At 31.2% G+C, this 16,071-nt stretch overlaps 1 protein-coding gene across 1 annotated transcript; it reads left to right on the top strand.

Annotated features, from left to right (window-relative positions):
• The first annotated feature begins 6,506 nt into the window (after window positions 1-6,506).
• On the top strand, window positions 6,507-8,580 carry LOC108318779 (homeobox-leucine zipper protein HAT5). Its single transcript, XM_017556392.2, has 3 exons — window positions 6,507-7,088; window positions 7,377-7,759; window positions 7,985-8,580. The coding sequence occupies exons 1-3, from the start codon at window positions 6,965-6,967 to the stop codon at window positions 8,432-8,434; spliced, it is 957 nt and encodes a 318-aa protein (XP_017411881.1). The 5' UTR covers window positions 6,507-6,964; the 3' UTR covers window positions 8,435-8,580.
• Window positions 8,581-16,071: the final 7,491 nt, after the last annotated feature.

The following is a 16,071-nucleotide window of genomic DNA, read 5'->3' as shown; positions in this document are numbered from 1 at the left end:
TCAGCATGAACTTACCAGTCCTGAAATCCACAGATTGATAAATGGTTTTGGTTTGTTCTTGCATGTGCGGCACACTTTATTCTGCTTTAACAAAAACTAGCAGACAGAACCAAGTGAACAATATACTTGAAATTATCCTTGCATTCATGTGTCTTGTCTGTTCATTTAACAATGACAGGTCCATCAATGGGTTTATTAATTATAATTCAACTTCCTTGGGTGCTCCAACTTGATGTCTGCATTTTCTCCAATTCCACCGATGCATGCTATGCAGCAGAAGCATCAAATTCATGTCTGCATTTTCTTCATATATTGAAACCAATGAAACAGAACATTTACAAATATCTGCTATTTACGAGTACGCCGATATTAACACCATGCAATATCTTAGGAATCTGTCGTAACCACAAACAAACTGAGTCGTACCATGCATAAAGACAAACACCCCAACTGTGATTATTCGCCAGAAAAAGAAAGAATTAAAGCGCTTCTCCACCTTTTCGTGGTACATTTTTCATTTTTCATTATTTATTCTTGACATTTCTCTTTCACCGCTAATTTTCTCTGTAAAGGGGAAAAAGGAGGATCCATACTGTAAAGGAAAGGATCAACAAAACTCAACCACACATACAACACAAGAGATTTCACCTCTTGGAATTACTTGTTAGTGTATATATATATATCTGACATAAGAATCTGTGCTGTTACCAGCCCCAATAATACGTCATTATCATATACCTAATTTATGAAAATCGTAATAGATCTATTCATGTCAAAGGAATCTAATTCGTTAAGAATTCTTCAAAGCGATCGAATTTGCTACGTGTTTGCATTATATTGGGTATTAGGACTTGCTCTCACAAACTCTTATATTTTTCTTAATTAATATGATAGATATGTGTAATTATTATAAATTGCTTTTGCAATTTGAAATGCAATATATATTAATGCTACCATTGACCCCACAACATAATTGTTGTTTTCCGAGTTTATAACAGCATTAGAGTTGTTTTTTCGTTATACTGCTTTTGTTTTCAAAATATATATACATCCTCCGATACTCTTTTAATAATTTACTTTTATTTATCTTCTTTGTATTAAATAAGAAAATATAATTAATCTTAAGAATATCAAATTTATACATTTTTTATGTAAGTATGAGATGTCTAAGAAGTTTTAAGACAAAGGAAACTATACCATTTGGATTAACTTGTTAATTACTTCATTTATTATACAAAATACTTGGATAAAGTTTTTAACTATTTTATTTTTCTAAAATATAAGTATTTTAATGTTATAGTATATATATAAGTAACTAATAAATACTCGATTACCATAAATATATACAAAATATCCTAAATTTTTAGTTAACTTGGAGCAAGTCTACTTGAGTCAATTTGAGCTGAGTTAAATTAGTTTCATTTCATATTGAATCAAGTCGAACCCATCTTTAGTCAAGTTGTGTCAAACTCACTTTGGTTGAGTCATTTCAGGTCCACCTTTGATCGAGTCATCTTAGGTTCATCTCTAATTGAGTTCGGTCAGACTCACCTTTGACCAAATCAAGTTGAATTCACCTCGAACTAAGTCAAGTCAAGTCTACCTCATACAAAGTCAAGTTGGACCCACCTCTAGTTAATTCATGTTGTGCCCATCTCAGACTAAGTCATGTTGGGCCCATCTTAGACTAAGTCATGTTTAATCCACCTCAGACCTAGTAGTCAAGACCATGTTTGGTTGACTATAAAGTTGTGTTTATGTTAGGTCAAGTCAGAACACAACAAATTGAATCGCTCAAGCTGATGTTGAACTTAGTCTAGTTGGACTTAGATAAGACTAAGTTGATTCCATTTACTTTGAACCGAGTTAAGTGATACCTTGGTTAATAAATTTATATTTTTTAATAGAATTTGGACTATTAATTTTTTTAAATAGATTATGTGATTGTTAAGTGGCTTACATGGTTATCTTGAGTTGTGGTCACATATTATTTTATTATTTTAAAACTATAATTTGTAATTTATAGGTTTATAATTTTAAAATTTTATAATTCATGGTTTTATAATTTTAAAATTTTATAATTTATAAGTTTTTGTGATTTTATAATTTTATATCTTAATAACTTATAATTTTATAATTTTGTAATTTTATAATTTCCCTAGTTGCGATGACTTTTAGATTTATCAAACATCGATTTGTGGCGCCTTCCATTTATCCAGGTTTTCTCTATTTTTTAAAAAATTTCTAATTTTCTGTTTTTAACTAATTACAATTCTTAAATATTTACATCTATTCTATTTTCGAATCATATAATGTCTCCTTCATCCACACTCATCTCTCCTTCATCCACTTTCATCTCCATCACTCATACTCCTCTAGCATTTGAACTAGATATTTCATTATAATATTAAGGTTGATAAAATAAATGGACAATAAAGAAAAAAGATATATATATTGTTAGGCCATGAATGGGTGAGAAATATATGAGCTACAAAAAGGGTTTACAACTCATTGTTAGTAGAACAAGAAAATGTGATTGTTTATTTAAATTGTATAGTAAACTAGTATGCAATGGAGGATGGTGGGTTGCGAAGGTAATAAGTGTAAATTATAAGGATGATACAACAGTAAGTTAAGTTATCCATATGCTCACTAATTGAAACTTAATGAGCAGTTCATGTTCGTTAACATGACTATGAGTTTGGCAAACCCTGTAAATATTTTACTAATTATGAAAGAGAACAATGAAAATAATGTCACCATCATAAACAATGAGTACATATTGAAGATAAAAAAAAAAAGAATAAAGAATCAAATGTAATAATTAATGATGTTGGAGTGTGACATGTATATTCACTAAAATAAGTGTAATGAAATCTCGGAAGTTGTTGTAAATGTTTTTTCTTACACACAGAAATTAAGTGAAATTACTTAAAGCATTTAGTATTGTATTATTAATACATACAAGACGAATATATATATATATATATATATATATATATATATATATATATATACATATATATAAAAGTTTCTTTATATAGGTTTCTTTCACTTGAGATCATTTGTGATATCCATTGGGTTAGCTTCCTTTATGGTTCTTGTGTTATTGACAACATAACGAATTTTTTTATTTATTTAGTGTCTTCAAAGGCTTTTAGTATTGTTTTTTATAGTAGATGTCTTCCCACTAATTGTCAGTGATAGAGATTTACTTTAGTAAATACAATTAAGATCACTTTTCCTTAAGCTTTTAACCTTTATTGTCAATTTCATACTAATAAGAACATTGAAGTAAATGTAAAACTTTAGTGGATTCCATAGAAGCGTGGAAGGTTATGTCTCTCATAAGAAGCATGTTGGATTATCAAATTGCAATAATATTTTGAAATTGCTTGTTCCTCATGGTTATTATTTATTGAATATGTGTTCAATGTATATTTCATGCATAAAAATATGTCTTTACAATCCAAAAGGACTTTTTGAATCTAGATAAACATTTTGGACTACATATAAAAAATATATTTTAGATTTTACAATTTAAAATATATGTTTAGATTAAAAATACATTATAGATTATACAATTTAAAACATATTTTTATGTTGAAAACATTTCCTGATCACAATATCTATAATAAGTTCTAAGATTCTATAATCCAAAAATGTTAGCATACCAAACAATCAACAAAATCCACAGAAAAAAACAAAATGAAGTAAACCTAATTTTTCAAGGCCACCACACAACGATTTCATGCAACACTAGAGCAACAACACTGGAATGAAAACGTCACTAGAGTGGCAAGGGAAAAAGGCGGACCGATGCAAGGAAGCATAGGTGTAAGGAGTGTGGGAAGAGATAGAGGAAATTGAGTTATCAAGTAAAAGACCTTTTGGGACTTGTACACACCTCCAGTGAGGTGAAGAAGAAAACTATCCGATGCAATAAGAAATTGCCCAAATAAAAAATCATCAAACTTTAACAAGCAATTGCCCAAATAAAATATCAACGATAATTTACGAATTCCATAAATACTTGTAAATATTAAAAATAAAAGTTTACAAATGTTTAAAATAAAATCCAAACAAAATTAAAAAAAATAAAATAGAATGTAAATTAAATTAAATATAAATTTAAATTTAAATTAAATTTAAACTAATAAAATATAAATTTAATCCAATAAAATATAAATTTATTTTTTTATGGATAACAAGTATTCATGAATAAGATAACAAATAAGATAATATGATATCTATATCCAATCCACAAATATCTATTTAAAGTATTCACTTAACTTTATCTATATATCTATATATATATATATATATATATATATATATATATATATATATATATATATATATATATATATATACCCATTATAAGAATCATAAGAATGAAGATAGAAATAAGTTTATATTTAGAAAATGACACCGAGACAGTCCAACTCCTTATTCCCGGGACTCTAATATTTTTCTCTTTAAGGCCTTTTTCTAATTTTAAATCAGAGAATTTACTTAGATCTTTCGGTACCGACACAATTGTATACATGATGTAATAGAACCAAATAGGACAGCCAGGGAAATTTTCAAAACAAAGTTTAAGAATAAATTGGAATAAAATTAAAGTTTAAGGAGTATATGTAAACTATAAAATGAGTGAAGTTTAAGGGTTAAATGCTCTTTTTCCTTTTTAAACATAAACAAGAGCTTTATATTTTTTATATAAAAAAGAATAGAATCAAATCAAACCATTTCCAAACCCTTTTAAATAAAAACTTACTCAACCTACCACACAAAGTTCAAATAGTTTGCTTTTAACCATAAAATGTTTGTTTTTTTAAGTTTCAAGACATGGTCAGAAATAAAAGATTTTAAAATAATTTCTTGAATGAATCTATTTAAAGACATTTGTCTCATCCAATTAATACATATCTTGGGAGGAAATTCTTTTATAAGAATAAGAACAATAATTTTAAATGGAATAATCATACACAAATAATCAAAATTTAATGTTGCAATGTAAACATAAAAAAAGAAACATAAGATGAGGTGTTGAATTTTGTTTAAGATAATTTTTCAAAATCTCTTTCAAAGAGTATATATTGTGTTGAATAATGGTTAGATCCAAGGAGCAGATGAATTGAATCACAAAAGTCAATTTAAGAAAATCCTTTGAAGGGCAACACTGACTGTAAAAATGAAATGATCACAATATGGAAGTATATATTCTAGAAAGACTTCATCTAACCATGTCAAGCTTTGAATCCTACAATCATATATTCCAGTGAGACTTTACTCACAATGTTTCACCTAAAGATTACCTTTGTTTGGAGTTTTGGCAGTGAGAATTCCGGTCAAAGATCCCTTTTTAGTGGTTTCTCTTGAAAGCTATATTTGGTCTTCTGCTATGTTTAAATTGGAACATTTCCTATTTAATTGATTCACTTTTCTTTATCCTAAGTCTGTCTTGTCCATACATAAACAAGCAATTTGATTCCAAGTCTATAAATTAGGCTTTAGAGTACTAGGATTATGAGCATAATGCAAACCTATTAACACGAATTTAACTACCTGAGCTACTCTTCAATTTTCATTATGATGTAATAAAATTAGATAAAAACTAATGGTGCAATTATAACATTAAGTTCTTGTTTTCATCAGCCTCTGGCGTTCGATCAAAGAAAAATGGAAGGAAAAGTTTCAACATGCAAGGCGTAATCGACATTTAGGTATTAGGTGTATATAATTACGTTTACCTTTCCAATATTGATTGAATGATGAATAAATGTGGACTTTTATCATGGAACCAAAGAGTACTGTTTGGGAGACATAATTGATCACAAAACAGGGGCCAAATCGGAGTATGACTAAGGACAATAGAAGATAAAACAAGAAATAACCTTCGGTGTGAAGGCGGAGATGCTTCGGACGCTGGTGCAACAATGAATTCAAGAGCGACGGCGGCCCTAAGAGTTCCGGTGAGACGGTTGCGCTGGTCCACAGCCTCACGACGGTGCGCTTGATGCTAGGGACTAGTAGGGAGCGATTCAGTGTGACGTGTGATGCGTTAAGGGTTTAAGAAGGCGAAACGGAGCGAAAGAACGATAAAAGAAGAGATATTTTTAGCATTACTTAAATTAATAAATAATTAAAATTTAATTATATTTCGTGCTATTTAAATAGGTAAATATTTGAGAAGGAGGTTAACAAAACCGTGTTATTTGCATGCCTTTTAACAATTTGAATAATCTCAATTAAAAAAGTTACTTTAAAGAAAATATGAAAAAGGGAAAGAAAATCTCTTTTCCTAAATATAAAAAAATAAGTGTATATAATAAAGTAGTTTTCTTAATTAAATGAATTGCTTAAAGAAGGAAAAAGAAGTCTCTACTACCTTGATGGAACTGGTTTTTGAAGAAAGAAGATTCCAAGAAACAAAATATAAAAAATAAAGTTGTGTGTGGTTGGAGGGGCCTAGTTTGTGAATGTTTCCCCAATCGCTTCACCATTCCATGACTCTCCATATAAACCCCATCATAGTTCCCCACTATCATCAACAGAATCTCCCTTTACATCACTTCTCAACTCAACACCAAATTTCCAACTCCCATCAACACACAGATAAAACTCTTGCTTCTCCCTCTCACCATGCTCTCTGTCTCTTTCAAAACATAGAAGAATGCACCACCCTTCGTCCTGCAATTTTGATTCCTCTGTCTGTTATGGATATGATGCTCACTCCCCACTCTCACTATTCCCACGTCACATTCTTCACCACCACCTCCACCTTTCACCCTTCATTTTGATCAAAATAAACACCCTCATCCCTCTGCTCCTTCTATTCGCTATATTTGACTATGACCCTTTAGTTTTTTAAATTCTATCAACAATCTACACCTAACAGTCTTGCAAGTTCTACCTATATATACTATTAACTCACCAAAAAGTTTCCATAAAGAAGGCCATGGCTGGTGAGAAGCTGAATGGGGGTTCAAGCATGACGCTTCTACTCCAAAAAGAAAGGCTTCCATGCTCCCCTGAGCATATCCAAACCTTTTGGGTTCAAAACTCTCAACCTTCTTTCCAAGGTGATTTGCTATGATCATGTTGTTGGTTTCTTGATTATTGTCTCTGGCATGTGCCTTCATGAGCTCCTTGGAGTTGCTGATTTCTTTTGCTCATCAAAACTTCTAAACTTTTAGAAAGTATTTTTCTTAACAAAATCAGAATTGGGTTTCTTGTAGATACTGGTTTTCTTCTGATATAGAATCTTTCCCATATGAAACCAAGTTAAAAAAGATTTTTTTTTTCACTGAAAACCGTTTATGTTTGAACTCTTTAGCTTGGTTATTATCCTTTCTGATGTTTGAATTCAGGCTCAAAATCCTTGGTTAATGTTGTGAATGTGAGGGATAGACCCTTCTTCCGAGGGGTTGAGAGAGAAGAAAACGATGATGATGAGGATTTTGAGGTATTCCCACATCAACCCGGTAAGAAAAGGAGGCTCACAAGCGAACAAGTTCAGTTCCTTGAAAGTAACTTCGAGATGGAAAACAAGCTTGAACCCGAAAGGAAAGTCCAACTTGCAAAGGAACTTGGCATGCAACCAAGGCAAGTGGCCATATGGTTCCAAAACCGTAGGGCAAGGTTCAAGACCAAACAGCTAGAAAAAGACTATGGCATGCTGAAAGCTCGCTTTGACATTCTCAAAAGGGACTATGACAATCTCGTTCAAGAGAATGCCAAACTCAAGGAAGAGGTAACAATGGTTAGACATAAATAAAGTCATCCATTTAACTTCTTTTTTGTGGTCTACCAATCAAAACTAGTGAATCTCAACAACTTGTGGTTTAGAAAAGATTCCACATAGTGTTTTCAACAATAATAACAAACACTCACTCAAAAAATCTTCTTCTGCTCTTTCTTTCCTCTGTATGAATTTAGTTCTTTAGTAGATTATCAGTTTAGTTTTTCCTTGTTACAGGTTTATTCTCTGAAGAAGGTGATTCCCAGAGAGAAAGAGAAACAGAATTTGGATGATACCAGCTGTGATGCTGTCAACTCAGGGCATAAAGAGCAGAAGGATTTGATCATAAATGGAGGTTCTGAAAATGAATCCAAAGTGGCACTTCCTGTTATGGTAATAAGCAAACAGAAAGATGCTAATTCAGCTAAAAGTGACGTGCTTGATTCGGAGAGCCCACATTTCACTGACGGAAACCAATCCTCAATCTTTGAGCCTGCAGATTCCTCTCATGCTCTGGAACCAGACCACTCGGATTTCTCACAGGATGAGGAAGACATCCTCAGCCAAAACATGCCACTCCTACCAAAGTTTGAAGTTGAATATGTCTGCTATGATGAACCACCTGAAAATCCTTTCACGTTCCGGTTCCCAGTTGAAGATCAAACCTTCTGTTTTTGGTCTTGTTAAGCCCTCACTACTACTACTACTACTACTACTACTACTAGGAGAATCTTAAGGTTTGCTACTTGTAACTCCCTACCAAAATCAACAAAATTGGTATTGTTTTTCTACTTTGGAATGAAAGTTTATGTGTGCACACCACACCACCTTTATTACTGTCTTTTGAATTCTTCAAAACCGTAACCATTGCTTTATTCTCAGTATTTACGATTACATTAGTAACATTTACTTCATCTTTACCTGTTTTCTTCCATGAATATGATTCGCAAGTAATTTCAAAACTCAGCAGAACCAATGACTAATATATATTGATGTGAAACTTGTTCTCTCAAACAATATTTTAACACTACTATACGTGTTAAAGATAGTAAAAAAAACACCAATTCCTAGGTCTATCTAACAGCTTAAACCTTTTTACCATCCGCACCAAACTCTACTAGACGGTCATAGATTCACATCTTACTGTTACTCTTGGTGGATTTTTTGGGCTAAGTTTTTCTGAACCAAAATTTCAAAATGAAACCTTTTTTCTTCTGATGAGACAGGAGTGGACCAATAAAGTGTTACAACGGCATACCCCATTTGATATTGTTTACAAAATCAATGAATACGGTCACATTGAAACTGTTGACATCAACTGCAAGTCTTGGAGCCTGCTCGTGTGGAGTGAAGTGAGACACTTGAAGGTTGTAAAAGTTGTTACAAAAATCAATGGATTAATAATGCTTGTTCCTTAAGAAATCACACCCTTGGGAGAAGTGTAATTAAATTAATTGTCAGGAACAGTATGTGAAAAACCGGACTTTTACATCAAATTGAGGAAAAAGTAGCAAACGCAAAACATGGTGAAATACTGAATCTGCTGTGCAAGTCAAGGTTCAGGTGTGGTTCACTGAAACAAGTTTGATTGGTGTGGGAACATTTTCCCAACTAGCTCATTCAGGATGTTAATTGAAATATTGGTATAGTTTATATCGATCTTACAATGGTTTCAGTTAAATAATTATTAAAAGATATATTTAAAATCGTATCAAAGCATTAAATGGTTTAAGAAAAATATATTCCAACGCGTTCTACTAAAAACCTCACCTATGATTCCTTAACAGTGTCCTAAGAGTTCTGATTACCATTGAAAATTCATCATACTTTGATAGCACAAAACAATTTTATGTTGTTATTGAATTATAAACTTGTGGTCACTTGTATTCAACTACCAAAGTCATACAGACAATATCTTGTTTTAATCAAAACTTGTCCATTAAATTTCACTTAAAATTTTAAAAACTAAATTCATTAAAAACTTCAAATTATTTAAATGAAAAAAAAAATTATAATATAAGGATTTGAATTCAAAAATGAATAATGAGACCGAACTTCCTTAACTTTTTAAAAAATTATAAATTGGTTACTTTTAAATGAGAACTTGTACTTTTGAAATTGGAACCCATGCAACGTACGGGTACTGCTCAATTATTAGCATAAAGGTTTATTATTCGGAAGTATGACTTTTGTGCGTCTTTATAGGTATCATCAGTTTTCCACTATTGATGATCTTCCATTGCTACTGCTGATTAATATGAAGTTCTTCGACCCAATAAGCTTATTGCAACGTAGATCATGATTTCCTTTTTATCAGTAGGAATATATTCTTCATCGTTTGAAACCATGATTTATTTCTTCACGAAATCTTGTCCATGACCATGGTTCGCCCATGACAAAGTTCAAGTAAAAGTTCTCACCCTTTAAAATATTATCTGCTTTCATATTTTATTCAGTGGAAATAACTTTTAGGATGTTGTGTGTTTGACATAATTCACGTGAAAAAAGGTATTTTATATTCATGATAATAAGATGTGTAATAGCTGTGTGTTTTCAATCTAATAATGAAAATGTTTTTCTTTTTTTTTATATATTTAATAGTTCTAGACATTCTAAGAAAATGAAGGGGGACAAAAACTAAAGAAATAACAGTAAATATTGAGTTAATTTGTTGGTTTTTTTTTTTAAAAGATTAGATGGGTATACTCTAGAAATTGAAAGAAAGTAGGCATGAATGTCTTGCTCTTGCGTGTGTTGGAAGATATCATAATACTTTGGGATTCTTATTGAGCTAAGGTGAAAAGCAGGTTTGTGATCCGAAAAGAAAGAACACTTGTAATTTAACTTTTAAACATCTGTGTTTACTTTGATCTAACTAAAGTGAAGGTCAAGGTTGATGAGCACTAGCCAGTTCTTAGTTTATTTAATTATTGGATTATAAATGGATACGGTCAAAGGGATAAGAAAGTAAAACTGGTGGAAATGAATTAGTAAAGAATGCAAAAGGTAGCTTAAGATGTTGATATTGGGAAGGTAGATATACATTAACATAGAATATACTAGATGTAAATTTGTTGAAGGACCCACTGGCAACACGGAGCCTAATCATAAAGTTAAATGTTTTGGCATTTGGTGGATAACGTGTGATTCTGTGTACATTTGTGATTGATCTCCTACAAACAACCAAATGTGGTTTATAGGTAAATAAACCTTAGTAAGAAAACCAACTATTAATTTTTGTAGAATGTAGTTTTAAATAGATATAGCAACGTGCCTCATTTGGTTTGTAAAAAACTGAGTTGGATTGGTCTATGTTCTTTGTACAAGAACTGTGAATTTATTTTTTGGCACACCTAAATATTTTACATTTATTTGACACTATTTTTACTTCCTTTTTATTCTTTTATTTTTTAAAACAGTACAAAAATTTACATTTTTTTTACTATTTTACCTTTATAGTCTATGTCAAATGAATGTAAAAATGTATCATGATATCATTATTCCATTTGTTATTATTAATATTTGTTTAATTGTTTTTTAATTGTTGAACTTGTACCTTTTTCTCTTCCTAACCATATGTTTTAGTGAAATTGTCTGGTAGTGTTGGATTAAGTGACTTGGTTTTGCCTAATATGTACATATCATTTTGTAATGTATTTGACTTTTATTTCCAAACTTATTTCTTACAATTTTATGGTACTCTTTTGTGGTACTTAAATTCACCTTTTGAAGGTATAGCTAAGAAGAAGTAAGGTCTCTTTTGTCTTTTGAATTCTACTAAGAATGACTTGACTTGAGTGCATTTACTTAATACTGGTCCTTTTTTCAATCAATGTTTTTCCATATTAATAACACTTTGCATGATATATTGTACAATAATATTGTTATTAATAATATTTTGAATGATTCCATGTTGTGGCATTTAAAGTTTGGTCATGTCTCTAACAAAGTAATAAAGCAAATATTTTTCTCATTATTATAAAATTTCCTTTTCATAAATTTGAAGTTTGTGATGTTTGTTATTACTCTAAACAAAAGATTTTGTCTTTTCCAAATAGTCATACTGCATCTTCTAGATTTTTTGAACTAATGCATGTTCATTTTTGAGGTCTTTAAGTATCAATTATTTTCAAGGTCATAATTTTTGTTAACTATCATTGTTAATTACAACCATTTCATTTGGACTCATTTATTAAAAATTAAATCTGAAGTAAAAGTCACACTTTCCTATTTTATTACTCTCATTGAAGAATAATTTGATGTTTATTTGAAACAACTCAAGTAAAAGATTTTATCATTTTTTTTTCAAAATAAAAGTATTTTACAAGAAATTTTATGTGTTACAACAAAATTGAATTATTGAACATAAGCATTAACACAATCTCCATGTACATCATGCTTACTTTTTCGAGTTAAACTTTCACAAATTTTGGTTCTTCATTGTTGAATACACTATTCACATTATTAATAATCGGTTTTCAACTCGCTTGTTACTTCAAAAAGTACTATTAGATATGATTTATAATTGTATTCCTTGTCAGAACCCTTAAAACCCCAACTTAGTGGAGTACATGTGTAAGCGAAAGAGGTGTTTGAAATTCAGAAAGTGGAAGACAGGTGTGTGATGCAGATTGGACGAACGGTTTTGACGGTAGGAGTAAAACTTAAACTTCAAATTGTCGTGCCACTTCTCTGCATGCACCATTCATCTTCAACCTTCTAAATCTCCTCCTTCTCTCTACCATCTCCACCTTCTCTCTAAGAAAATCTCATCTTTTCTACTTCTGATCACCTCTCAGGCACTGTTTGAACTCTCCCGGCATCAAGGGCTTTCGTTTAAACCGATCGAGTTGTGGTTCTAAGTCGGTGAGTTACTTTCTCCTTAGCACGTTCGTTTCTTTTCGCATGCAAACCCATATTTCTAGTTGCCTGAGCGGATCATATTATTCTGAGTATTTCTGGTCTTCTGTTTGGTTCAGTTTCTTAAAGCGTGACTGTCGAACGTTAAGGTCTTTGGTAGTGGTGAGCTATATTCTGCATCCGTGAGCGTTCGGTTACGTTTAGAGGTAAGGGAAGCTTATATAATTTGATTAAGATTCTTGTTTTGAATGGTTGTATGTTTGTATGATACTTTGTTTGATTATTCGATGAGTATGAAATATGCGTATTACTGCATGTTTGAATGTGTGGATGGATGACTGATAAATGGTGTGAACTGAGTTGAAATAGGGTTTGATCTTCAAACTGCAGTATTCTGAGTAAATTCTGTAATTGTGGTCGAGCGTCATTCGTGATCGTTCGATTCTTCATGTAAGTGTAGGGTCTTAACTGAATTCTCATGCTTTAGGGATATTGTTTGAGAGTCACTCTATAATACTCTGCAGAATTATGTAAACTGTAACCGAGAGTCAGTATTGACCGTTCAGTTTTCCTTTGAGCGTCCGTCTAAACTAAATTCTTCTGTAGAGAATTTAGTTAATGACGATCAATTTTATATTATTAAATATATGCAAATGAGTGTTTGGTCTCCGTAGTGCTTCTGTTGTACTAAGCGCTCGTTCTTTGTAAGTGTTTGGTCTTAGATCAACACTCGTTCAATATGGTGCTCGGTTTTGTATTAGTATTTATGTTAGTAATAGCGATCGGTATTATTGAGTTGTGTGGTCTCTTATGAGCATTTGTTCTTATACTAGTGCTCAATATCTTACTTGTACTAAGTTGGTAGTGTTCGGTCTTAGAGTAGCACTCGGTCTCTTTAATGTTAGTCTCATACTAAAAGCTAAGTATAAGTAGCGTTCAGTTTCTATAGGGCTCGATCTTAAACCAAGCGTTCGGTTTCGTTTCAGAAATCTATTATTACCGTTTTTAAAGTAAGAGTCTTCGGCCAAACTCAATAGCGTTCGTTTCTTCATAGTATCTCATCAGTTATTAGTATTTAGTGTCAAACAGTATTGGTCTTTAAAGGGTGTTCGGCCTAGAGTCTTAGTACTCGGCCTAGGCTTCGTGGCGTCCGGTTTGAACTCTTAAGGGTTTGTTCATTGAAGCGGATAAATTCGTAAATAACGCTCGGTCATTATTAGTTTCTAAGAAGTGTTATTCCATTCGGACTTGTGCTATGATGAGAAAGTGTGATCTTATTTCAGTTGAATATATTGATGATGAAGTATAAGGGAATTTGAAATGTTATGCGAATGAAATAGTTTGGTTATGAAAGAGTATTCTAGGGAGGAATATCTCAGAAAGTGGTTATTGAATGGTAAAGTATGAATGTGGACAAAGCTTAGCCGGCGTTTATCCTGATATTCCTTGATTACTCATTCTCACGTAGAGAGGAGTAAGTCATGTGTGGGAATAGCAGGAGGTCCTAGTCCATAAGGTTAACTTGGACGGAACAGATTAACCTCGGGTGGCAACTGTTGAGGGTGTCCTAGTTACTACATCACCCGGGTGCACAAACGTCGTAGCTACACAGGATTCATACAGTCCGGACAGCCAGAGTCAAGTGATCGGTCTTTGCATGCCATGATGTATGAATTATGATTTGGTTATTGTTTGATTTAATCAAGAAAATTGTATGTTTTATTGAATCAATTAAATTACATAAGCTTACCTTGTTTATTATCTTGTCTGTGTTGTACATTCGGTTGTTGGTCCTGTTGCAATGATCATCCGTGTGGATGTGAGCAGAAGGAGAAGAGTTGCTGGAAGAAGCACTGGAAGAGGTGAAAGTGAAGGTCGAACCTTAGGAACGTTCGGTTAGTTGTTGGCCTCTTCTTTTGTAGGACCATTCGTTATAAGTTTATTTTGTAAACTGTTCGGTCTAGTTATAACCATTGTACAGTTTTAAATTCTGTACGATTTTGTAAGGCCATTCGACCATAACTGTGCTTCTGATCTTTCGTAAGACTGATCTGTCATATTATTAATATGTGATTATTCTCATATATGGTTTATACTGTATTTTTAGGATGTTACATTCCTCACCTCACTAAACTCATAGATGTTTGTTGTTTGGCTTTTGCGACCATTTTGTTTTGAAAGAACTAAGTTTGATCGTCGTGCATTTAAATGCATTTCTTTTACAACAAAATTGGTACTAAAGGTCTTTTTCTTTTCAACTTACCAAGTAAATTATTTTTAATTTCTAGTGCTTTTACCAAAATTTGCCAAGTTGATCCAAAGTGGAAGGAACCAGCTACCAATGTATATTTGAGCCTCTCATCGCTAAAAAGGAAAAATCCACTGTAAGGACTCCAATTTGAATTTAGAATAAGTATTAAATTATATGTGATAGAGGATATTTATATGTTTTCGTAGATGTGCTAATGTCCGAAAAATAATAACAAATAAATAAATAAAACTTAAGATATAACAACATATTAATAAATATAATAACTGAATTTAGTTTATTAATCTTAAATTATGTTTATATTATCATAAATATTATTTTTTCTTGATTTTAGGATTGTTAATATTTTTTTCCAAATTTTACACTTGGATCTTATATACTTATTGAACCGTTATGGGCTAGACAATAATAACATATATTTTTTTAACAAATATAATTTTATAAAAGAAATGTTTATTTTTGTTATAACTAATATTCCACACTATAAGTTTATACATAGTTTTTTTTTTCAGTATAAGAGTTTTGTTTTGTACAAATATAGTTTTACAAAAGAAATGTTTATTTTTAAATGAGCTTTTAAGACTAAAAAGGAATTTTGAAGATAATTTCCTGATTTTTAAAAATGTTATTTTTAAATGAAATTTAGAAGTATTCTTTAAATAAAATATAAACTGGACTAAACAACATATATTCCTTATGTATACACAAGAACCACTAAAGTTAAGAATATGTAAACGTAAGAAAGCTATTAGGGGTAAAATGGGCCACAGTTCGGCAAGTTTTGAACCGTTCCGTGTCTGGACTGAACCCACAGACTTCTGTATCACAAATTTTTTAAGAAATTAAAAAGTTTTAACTTTTTACACTATAATAATACTAATTCAATTTGTCAAGTTTAATTAAACGAGTTAAAGTATATGATAACTTAGCCAAAATATAAAATTAAAATTTCCTATTAGAACAATTGGTTTATTAAATAACAATACATGATTATTTTATTAAAAAAAATTTCTTTTTTCTGAAAAAACTTTAAACAAGCATACCCTGAATAACCTTGTTGTCATGTCACTTTTAATTAAGTGGGTTTAACTCAATTATTTGTTTGAACATTCTTTTTTAGAAGATATGTTCACTACACGTTTTAATTTAGTAGCTAAATAACTACAATAAATTGTTTATTTATTATTTTTCTTAA

The sequence above is a fragment of the Vigna angularis genome, chromosome 1 (assembly GCF_016808095.1).
Source record: "Vigna angularis cultivar LongXiaoDou No.4 chromosome 1, ASM1680809v1, whole genome shotgun sequence".
NCBI lineage: Eukaryota > Viridiplantae > Streptophyta > Magnoliopsida > Fabales > Fabaceae > Vigna > Vigna angularis.
The sequence above is the reverse complement of the archived record's forward strand: the minus strand, read 5'-3'. Positions and strand labels throughout refer to the sequence as shown.